We start from the raw sequence: 10620 nt of genomic DNA, 5'->3' as shown, positions 1-10620 counted from the left end.
TTATTTTAATTGATCAGTCTGTCGAGATTGTTTACAATCACGAAATAACATTAAGAAAATCTGGCTAGATTCATATGAGTTACTTCTACTACATCTATTAGAAATAAAACTATTGGGTTTTAAGTGGATTTATAATTAAATGTATACAAAATTTGATCTAAATAAACTGATGCTCATGTTGGCTGTAAATTCTACAAACTGAATGCTAACATATCTGGAAGGCATCATCTTGGGAATAGTTTGTCTAAGTGTTTGTTTTTTACTTCTCTTTCCATATGTTCATTTTCTCCTTGCATTGTCTTCTAAGAGATGGGAGTTTTGTGCTGCATCTGACCTAAGGAATTTCAGCCCACACAGATTAAAAATACTTTTTGATGTCCTCCCTGGAACAAATGCTACCCCCAAAGGAGCAAACAGTTCATTTTAGTTATTTTGTTTTGGCAATCAGCCATAATACATAGGAATAAACAGGAGGGTGATAACCCCAGAAAGATTTGCCTTCTGAACATTGAGTAAAAGTAGTGATTTGAAGAAAATACAAACTTGATAGTGGCATCAAAGGATAAAACAAAATATGAAGTGAAGAAGAGCTGAGTGTTAATATACCGTGTTTCCCTGAAAATAAGACCTAACTGGAAAATAAGCCCTAGCATGATTTTTTTTCAGGATGCTTTACTATAAGCCCCACCCCCAAAATAATCCCCAGTTAAGATCGTCAGCCAGACGGACGCATTTAGTACCATATTTCCCTGAAAATAAGACCTAACCAGAAAATAAGCCCTAATGCTTCTTTTGGAGCAAAAATGAATATAAGACCCAGTCTTATTTTCAGGGAAACACCGGTAGTGGAAACCTAAAATGTGAATACCAACCAACATAGCTTCAGAGTTGACACAATAGATTTACAGTTTGTAAACCTGTACAACTACTAGGCTTACAGCCTGTGCTAAGCACAAAACAAACTATTCTATAGGATAGAAGGATGTGTAAAACCAGGTATTATCATTTGTGTATTTTTTTTTAAAAAAGATGGGTCTTGCCTAGATATATTAGAACAAACAGTTTTACTAGTAATTCTATGGACTTCATTACTCTAGTCTGGGGAGGTGGTGAAATAGGAAGACACTGTTTCTCTGACTATTATGTTGCTGTTTAATAAAGAAGTTAAATAAGTCTGAAGATTTTAGGAAGCATCTCCCTGAGTTACTCTTTTTAAATATGGAAAGTCACCTGATAACTTGGAGATGCCCAACCTAAGTCCCTAGAGGTTTTCAGACAGAGTATGGTTATGAATCAGAGATGGATGGATGGAATCTGCATTGAGCAGAAAGCAGGAGTAGATGACCTCTGAGATTCCTTCAAACTCTATGATTGTATGTAGTCTCTGAAAAACTTGAATGCATTCCCTAGAGACCTCCAAAAGTTTGTATCTTTTAATGCAACAGAAAGGGAAGGTAATGATATTAATCGTATTTAAATATAAATGTAAATAAAATGTAATTTAATTTTAATTATTAGACATGAAATTAATTATGTTTATAAGGCTTCTGTATGGAAAAAAATCCACAAGATTGTGATGAAGAGAACCGAATGTCATTCATTTCTGTTTGAAGAATGTTTAGGAGGCATTCCCTTGGATTTTTGAGAAGTATAAATACAATAATTTTGCAGGAATCATGTGTGATCACTTTGATGTGGACACTGGGTTTTGTATCCCTGCATAGTAACTACCCTTGCATTGCTACATCGATGGCCTGGAGGACACCGCCTGTCCCTTACCATCTGTCTGCTCTTTTTCGGATTAACACATGGAGTCCTGACAACCCCTCACCTGCGTGTGAATGCAGCACTAGGAAGAAACTCACCATGCTACCAGAGTGTCCACTGGGAGCAGGTGGTCTTCCTCCACCACAGGTACTGTTTGAGTATCAACTACTAATACGAAGCACTGTGACTTTTGTTGAATTAGATTAACAGTGGGAGGGAAGCTCGGGATAACATATTCACCAGGCAGATATATTGACATGGAAGAATAGCATTTTTTTAAAAAATGTATTTGCAAAAAATATAGTGTTAAATGTATTCATTTCTTCACCTTAATCATCCTAATAACCAGAAGTTTGTTTTGTTTATATTCCATCATTCTTTCGGTAGTTTAGAGTGGCATATGCTGCTTTCTTTCATCTTTATTTTTCTCTCTCAACAATCCACCATACTGTAATCAGAGGAGTCTTCAGGATGTGATGTTGTCCTTAAAATTGTGCCATTGTGCCATAAATTCAGCTTCTTTTCCATGTCTATGCAACATCCCAATATGTGGTTCAAAGAATCTCAGCAACACTCATTTTGACATTACATCTTTTTGATCCCCTCCCCCTTTATGGTGCCTCTGATTGAGCTGAGATATACTTTCTGGCCCAAAGTTTCTCACCACTGAGTGAGTTTTTCTGATTAATGGTTATGACTGAATGATTAATGGCAGACTTGAACCTGGATCTCCCTACTTCTGATTCAGCACCTTAATTACTATAAGTTTTGCTTTCCTTTGTTTTGGTCTTTGACCATAAATCAATAAAGCAAAATAACAAGGTCCTCTGGGCTGATTATAATTTACTGAAATAGTTTTAGAAACCTTTAATTTTTGGGGGGTGTGTATGCATTTTTTTAAGGAAAAACAGAACATTACGTTAGGGGCTACTCAGCTGCAAAATCTGGATGACCTCTAAATGGCAGCACAGAAGTAGAGAAGACCTGATAATATCGATTCTACTACTCTGTTTGCATCTAAAGTAGTATACCGTGTTTTCCCGAAAGTAAGGCCTACCCTGAAAATAAGCCCTAGCTTGATTTTTGGGGGTGGGCCTAATATAAGCCCTATCCCCAAAATAAGCCCTAGTTTTGGGGCGAGGCACACACCTAAAAATCAAGCTAGGGCGGGGATGCGGGGGTGGAGCTGCCCCACGCGCCCCACACCCACTTATCTTGCAGCCAGGCCTCTCCTTGCCGGCCCACTTCTTCTGCGACATCTTCTGCAGCCAGGCCTGTATTTCTCAGTCACAGGCCTTTCCGGAAGGCCACTGCAGCCGAGAACTGAACTATGGATTCAATCCATATTTCGGTTCTGCAAGACCTCTGGAAAAGCCTGACTGCAAAATGCAGGCCGGAATGCAGCTGCAGAATGAAGCTGCTCCTTCGGCCACAGAAGAAGTGGACCTGCTGGCCGGGGCTGTCAGTGTCAGAGGTGAGTAAGACATCCCCCGAAAATAAGACCTGGTGTCTCTTTTGGAGCCCCCCCCCCCCAAAAAAGACTCACTTACTTTCGGGGAAACACGGTAGTACATTACGAAAATATAAAATTTAGAATAATCTCCGAAGCTCTAGTTCAGAAATGACAAAGAACATTTTAGGAATGTAAGTATCATGGGATTTTCCCAGCCTGGGAACTAAAGCTTACCAAAGCCCTGTTACTCATTCCATCCAGAATGAGCACAGGTTGGAAAAGACTGCGAAGAGATGATAAACTGCAATAAAAGGGCATCAGTAATGGGAATTTTGATCATAAGTTCTTTTTAACGATACACAGAGATTTTGTTTAGCCTTGTCAATACAAAATAATAATACATAATTACATAAATTGTTCTTTCTAAAATCAGGGATATATTAGGAAACTATTTCCAGACTGCTTTGCCAAAAGTTACTGGATGGGTTATAAAATTGCTATTACTTCAAAGAAAATAATCCCATATATTTGTTACAGGAAGGCAACACTGCCTCTCAGTGGTTAAATTCACATTCTTCATAGATTTTACTTGCTAGCTACAAAAGAATTGTATATTTACTCAGTTATCACAATCTCGGAAAATGTATTCATTTAAAATTGCAGGAAATATGAAGACTGTTCTGGAACTTAAAAAACTAAGCAATTATTGAGTAAGTTTTTGTAACCCACAGTCTGTTGCATTAAACTATTAGACTTTAAAAAGTGCCACAAGACTGTTGTACTTGTTCACTAAAATTACAAATGTATATGTGTGTTTAAATTGTTATAGCTGTCTTACAGTAAAAGTCAGGATTTAAATGTCACTTGCCAACATTTTTAGTTCCCTGCTTACAAATCTTTTGAAGCATTCAGCAAATCCAATGTGGCTTATAGTTATTTTATGTGGCTTGAGATCAAAATATACAAATAAAATCCCAAAGGAAGACAAGGCAGCTTTCAGGTTCCAGTAAAATAACATTCCTTTCAATTTAAAACTTTCCTATGAGGTCTTTTCTTGCCTCTGAATCTTTGACATACTAAATTATAACCACTAAGAATTTAATGAGTATTTTCTTCATCTTATAGAGGGTTCAGCATAGTACAGAAATTCTTCAGGATCTCACTTACCGAAATATTTCTGATTTCTTGGTGAAAACATACCCCACTCTAATAAGAAGCAGGTTGGTTGGGACTTTTCTATTTATACATTTTCAAATTCAGAAGCTATATTGGCAGGTTCCCACATAAAACTAGTAAAAGAATACATTATACAATAGCTTTGTGTGATGAATGAGTCTAGCTAGGAATCTGTGGCAGTTTGTATGAATGGATTGTTGGTATGGTCCTAAGACTTCTGAATAACAAGTCAGCTGTTCAATTTTCTGTGGGTTTTTTCCAGTTGCATCTAACCATAATACAAATATGCCATAGCAGTATATTTTTTCTGCCCTGTCTCTTTGATATTGAAAAGAAGAGCTTATATGCTATAAAGAAATAAATACAATAATATAATCAAAGCTAATCCAGTACTTGTTTTTTTTTTAATGAAAGGGATTATTGTTACAATGCTCACCAGTTTTTGTGAGACTCTTCTCACCAATTCCCAGTAAACTGACCTATTCTAAGTATTGCTTGACTTTCACAAGTGCACTTTTCAACAACCTTCCCTCTGCACTATTGCACTGGAAATACAATACTATCCTCTGGCCTTGAGGCATGAAGGAAGTTGAAACTGTCACACAAGTGCTACTATACGACAGTTTTTATTTGGGTTTAATTCAAGGGCAATCTGGAAAGCTTATTATGTACTGTAGCTTTCCTACTAGGTAACAAAAACATCTAGTCCACTTGTAGCGGTGCTGTGTTTTGCTACTCAGCTTCAACAATGCAATCGAAGACACTTCTCAGTGATCAAGTTCCACCTATGTAATCCTTGCTATTTTTTTTTATTTCTCTGTATACACATTTATTTGTCTGTTATCCATAACAAATTTTTGCCTTTTATCTATCTGCTTTTTATTGGAAAAAAAATCTCAGTGAGGTTTAATTATGCTCATTTATACAGAAAATGTACTGAGCAAAATACACATCAAAGAATTATTTTCTATAACTTGTACGTTCATAGCTTCTGTCCAGGTCAAATGAACAAATAGTGGTCAGAAACAGGGATTAAGTGTACAGACTGCATAGATTCATCCTTTTCACCAATCATCTGAAGAGGCTTATAAATTCCTAAAGTGACATCTCTGTCAGCAGAATAGCCACAAAATCCCCAAGCTGATCCTCATGGCACAGATATAATTTTGTATCTGAAAGAATTTTAATTAATGCAGTATGTTAAAGATTATTACATTTTTAATGTTTTTATTTTCCTTGGCAGCTTAAAGAGTAAATATTGGGTCAATGAGCAAAGGTAGGACAACTATGTGCTGTATATCTTTTGTTGATTTTTTTAAGTCTCAAGAATTTGATTTCAAATAAATGACAATAAGATTAATTATTATTTTGTCTGAAATACAAATAGAGGGCTATGCTTGGTTTGGAAACAATACAAATAGTCCTCACTTTCTTCGGTCATCATTCAAAAATATAACAGTGTGCTGAAAAAATAATTGTATAGCCCATTTATGACAATTTATGATCTTTGCAGCATCCCTTAGTCATATGATCACCATTACAGTGTTGTTCTATTCCCCCTAATCTGTTTATCCCATCTTGCAGAGCAGAGAAGAGATTGGAGAGAAAGGATTTGCAAGAGAATAAACTGCTTTTCGACACATTGAAAGCAATGTAATTGTAGCAGCAGCTCAGGCCTAGGAGCCAAAGGCATGCTCTATAAATTGCTTATAGGCACTTGAGCATTCCAAAGGGCAGGGAAGTGGTTAGGAGGCAAACAAAAGCCAAAGCTGTGATACTGACTAGTTTTATCTCTTTCTGGCCAGAAAACATAGTCATGGTCAGGAGTAGGCAACCTCGGCTCTTTTATGACTCGTGGACTTCAACTCCCAGAATTCCTGAGCCAGCCATGCTGAGGGGAAAGGGAGAGATTTCCATGCTGGCTCAGGAATTCTGGGAGTTGAAGTCCACGAGTCATAAAAGAGCCAAGGTTGGCTACCACTGGTCATGATCATGGGATTTCCCACTTAGTGACTGCTTCGCTTATTGGCAGACTTGCCAGTCCCAATCAGGGTCATTAGGTGAGAGCTACCTGTATTTATTTTGGTTGTGCAATTCTCTATCAACAATGGGAAAATGGGAATCATATTCCTTTTTGTCTCAAAGGTGTTTTTTCAAAAGGCGATGGAATTGTTTTTATTGAGGAAGAAGATGACATTTCGCTTCTTCAGATGAATCTTCTTGGATGAGAAGAACTGAAATATCTTCTTCTTCTTCCTCAATAAAAACAGTCCAGTTACCTTTTGAAAAAGCATCTTTGAGACAACCGTGTCTCCAGTCTATGGAGGACTGAGAATCTCCATAGACATATTCCTTTTTGTGAGAGAGGTACTGTATAATTATGTTGAAGGGAACTTTTATTGTGTTTGTTATTTTTTAAAAGCGGAGTATGGTTCTCCCATTGGAACTGAAGATTATGTAATCTTGTATTTAGATATGGAGGAATTTCCATTGGAGGGAAACTTCCAATGCTGCATATTACTGGAGACCAAATTGTTGATTTTATGAGGGACCTTGGTCGAATGATGAATATAACAGGGGTAAGAAAGAACTCTTGTGTCTACCTTGTCACCTGATTATCACCAAATCTAACAATTTATTTAGTATTTGTAAAACTAAAATATAAACAAGAAATTCTGAGCCTTTGCCCTTCTGTTGTCTAGGGTGAAACAACAATGACTGTCGCTAAAGAAATGTCAGCTTTTCTTAAATATATGGAAACTGAACACAATATTAAGGTATTTTAATAATTATTTTCATAAAATCTTGCCTAACTCGATCACTGAACAGTAAGTTCAGTAAAGTGAGCATTAATTTAAAGAGAATAATAACTTTTGTTATTATTCGATTGAGATGTTTGCTTTTTAGTAAGGAAATGGAAGAGTGAATAGAACAAGTTTAATAAAAGTATATGGATTATTACCCATATGAATTATTAGCAGATAGTTTGGGAACCTGTAACATATTGGTGTGCCAATACAGCCTTGGATTCAGAAACATGTACATTTATGTAATCTTACAAAACATTGCATGTCTTGTTGACTTTGAAGAGCAGCATTTTTTTAAAAAGTATTGTATGATACCAAATTACCAAAATTGGTTTTGCAGGCATATTCTTACAATATGAGAGCCAGTCTGGTATAATGATTCAGGTACCTAGAAACCAGGACAGTTTGAATTCTAGTCTTGCCTTGGGCACAAAGTCAGCTGGGTGATTCTCAGCCTTAGGAAAGAACCAGGAGCAAAGCACTTCCAAAATTTTGCTGAGAAAACTGCAGGACTTTTCCAGGCAAACACCAGGAGTCAATATTGACTCAAAGGCACAAAAATAAAAATTATGCAATGTAACATTACAACTAAAAAAGGAGAAGAGAAAAGAAAGTGAACAATTCTATGAAACAAAATAACCCTCCCAAACTGTTTGGATTGCTCAATTTTCTTTTGTGCTTTTTTGCAATCTCTCTCTCTCATACGCGTGCGTGTGCACACACACGCATGCACGCACTATTCCAGATATTAACAAACAACAATCAGCAATATTGAATAGTACTGAAAATTAAATTTAATCTTATAGTACTGTAAAATTATTTTGTTATAATCGAGTAATCAGCTCTTCTGGTTTTCGGTAAAACCAAGCCCATTGTGAGTCATTGGTTCACTTTACAATAGCTGCATTCACTTAACAACCACCCAAAAAGTTCGTAAAATTGGGTTGGTCATGTGATCGACCTGTTTTATGACCCTTTATGACATATGACTGTAATGGGCTGGCTCCATTACGGTTGTATGTACCACTTGTGTACGCATATCCATTGAAACTTTCTGTAAGGGAAAGCTTCAATGGATATGCTGTAATTCTGTAATTGTTCTTTAATATAAGCCAGTCATATCTGGATGATCTCTAGATGGGAGCAAAGAGATACAGAAAACATTTTGCTTCCATGTAATGTTTGTCTAGATAATTTGCACTCAGATCAGCAGGCCTATTTAGAAGGAGATGTGTCTCAGAAAAGGTTCCACAAAGGAGATCCATCCAATCCTTTAATATCCCATGATACCAACAAATTAATAAGCAGGAGTAATTTATATTAGAAACAAGATGAAAAATGCATACTTTATATCCATCTTGAGACTGCAAAACACCAGTACGAGTAGTCCTCAACTTACAACAGTTCATTTAGTGACCATTCAAAGTTACAACGGCACAGAAAAAAAGTGACTTATGATCATTTTTCAGAGTTGCAACCGTTGCAGCATCCCCATGGTCAAGTGATCAAAATTCAGATGCTTGGCAATTGACATATTTATGACAGGTAGCTGTCCCAGGATCACGTGATCAGCTTTTGCAACCTTCCGACAAGCAAAGTCAATGGGAAAGCCAGATTCACTTAACAACCGTATTACTAACTTAATAACTGCAGTGATTCACTTAACAACTCTGACAAGAAAAGCCTTTAAATGGGGCATAATTTACTTAACAAATGTTTCACTTAGCAACAGAAATTTTGGGCTCAATTGTGGCCGTAGGCTGAAGACTACCTGTATATGTTCCAGATTAAAAAAAAATCTAGAAATCCTAAGAAGGATACTATACATCCGGAATTTCAATGTTCAGACTTCTGCAAAGCCTTTTCAGCATCCCTATACATGCACATTAATGCATTGTCGTTGTTATTCAAACCCAAAGAAGGAGAAAAAAGAAAGTTCTGCTGATTTCCCTATTTAAACATAAAAATTGAATAAAAAGAAAGAGAAAGAGAAAAAGTAAAGTTCCAGCTTTCCTTGTAATTCCAAAGAATAAGCCAATGCTGAAGTATGAACAAGAGGAAAAAGTTAGCCCTGATTTGTTATGGGGAAAAAAACCAGAGTACTAATGTGCCTATAATAATAAATAAAACAGATATGAAAACTGTTTAGTTGCTGTCATTAGCAGCATGAGCAGTTAGGCATCATACACCAGTCTGTTGCTTGTTCCTGATAAAATCAGAATTTTAAAGGATTCTGACTGGCTGAAGTTTATAATCTTCTTCTCCTTTGTTCTTCCAGGTGTGGTTTAACAATAAAGGCTGGCATGCTATAGTCAGTTTTCTCAACGTAGCCAACAATGCAATTCTGAGAGCCAATCTGCAACAAAATAGAGATCCAGAAGAATATGGGATAACTGCTATTAACCATCCACTGAACCTCACTAAGGATCAGTTGTCTGAAATCACTGTGTAGGTAACATTCATTTGCTTTTCTACTTCTAATTCACTCCAATTGCAGTTTTAATTCTATTCCTCCTGCTCCCTCCCTTCTAGGTCTGGGCACCACAGCTTAAAGCTTAGAAAAATATGTCTGTTGGCAAGCTAAAAGTATTTAAACGATAGTACTTTTAAAATGCATATTGTACCTCACACAAAATTGGACCCCTTTCAATAAGCAATCTCAAGCTAGTTATATTAACTGCTATATTTATACACAGTTTGCAACAAATGAATGAATGATGGGAAATGTATGGTTGTCTCTGCAACAGCAGCCCAGTGTATCTTTTACCAAGTCACAACTGGTTCAGATTTCTTTCTCCACCAGCAAAATGAAGTAGGAGGAAAAACTCAATAGTGCAGCCATAGTAAAAGTTTACCACTAGTAGATTCTGTCAGAAAAGTAGAACTGGGATTGCTGTCTTCAGTGGTGGGTGTACAATCAGCCATGTCTAATGTCAACTTTGTGGTGAAATGTGAACCAAACAAGAAGTAACTTTTGTGGCTGTTGGATCTGGCTTATTGGCTGTCCTTGACATGTCTCACTACAGGCTGACCACCTCAATAGATGCTGTTGTTTCCATCTGCGTGATTTTTGCCATGTCTTTCATCCCAGCAAGCTTTGTCTTATATCTGATCCAAGAACAAGTGACAAAAGCCAAGCATCTCCAGTTTGTCAGTGGTGTGAGCCTTTTTGTTTACTGGTTCACCAATTTCCTTTGGGACATAGTGAGTTCTTTTGCTTCCCTTCATATACTTTTTCAACCAGATGCTACTCACCAGAATGGATAATAATCATGCTGTTGGCAATTATGGGATATATATACCTTTCCACAAGTGTCTCTTCCTGCCATCTTTTTTCTTAATATATATATATATATAACATTGTTTTCAAAAAATCAAGTAAGGCAGAACAAGCTAATCTCTATTTATTTATCTTAC

At 36.6% G+C, this 10620-nt stretch overlaps 1 protein-coding gene across 1 annotated transcript in view; it reads left to right on the top strand.

Moving 5' to 3' along the window:
• ABCA4 (ATP binding cassette subfamily A member 4) overlaps positions 1-10407 on the top strand; it is a gene marked incomplete at its 3' end in the record, with an annotated part of 88479 nt that extends 78072 nt beyond the window's left edge. Inside the window, exons 29-35 of the mRNA XM_029286917.1 lie at positions 1725-1914; positions 4346-4440; positions 5640-5672; positions 6870-6975; positions 7099-7173; positions 9482-9651; positions 10230-10407. Coding sequence (XP_029142750.1) covers positions 1725-1914; positions 4346-4440; positions 5640-5672; positions 6870-6975; positions 7099-7173; positions 9482-9651; positions 10230-10407 — 847 coding nt within the window. The remainder of the gene's footprint in view (positions 1-1724; positions 1915-4345; positions 4441-5639; positions 5673-6869; positions 6976-7098; positions 7174-9481; positions 9652-10229) is intronic.
• Between the last annotated feature and the right edge of the window lie 213 nt (positions 10408-10620).

The sequence above is a fragment of the Protobothrops mucrosquamatus genome, unplaced genomic scaffold (genome assembly GCF_001527695.2).
Source record: "Protobothrops mucrosquamatus isolate PMUCROS unplaced genomic scaffold, P.Mucros_1.0 scaffold_233, whole genome shotgun sequence".
NCBI lineage: Eukaryota > Metazoa > Chordata > Lepidosauria > Squamata > Viperidae > Protobothrops > Protobothrops mucrosquamatus.
Note: the sequence above shows the minus strand (reverse complement) of the source record. Positions and strands in the feature narration are given on the sequence as shown.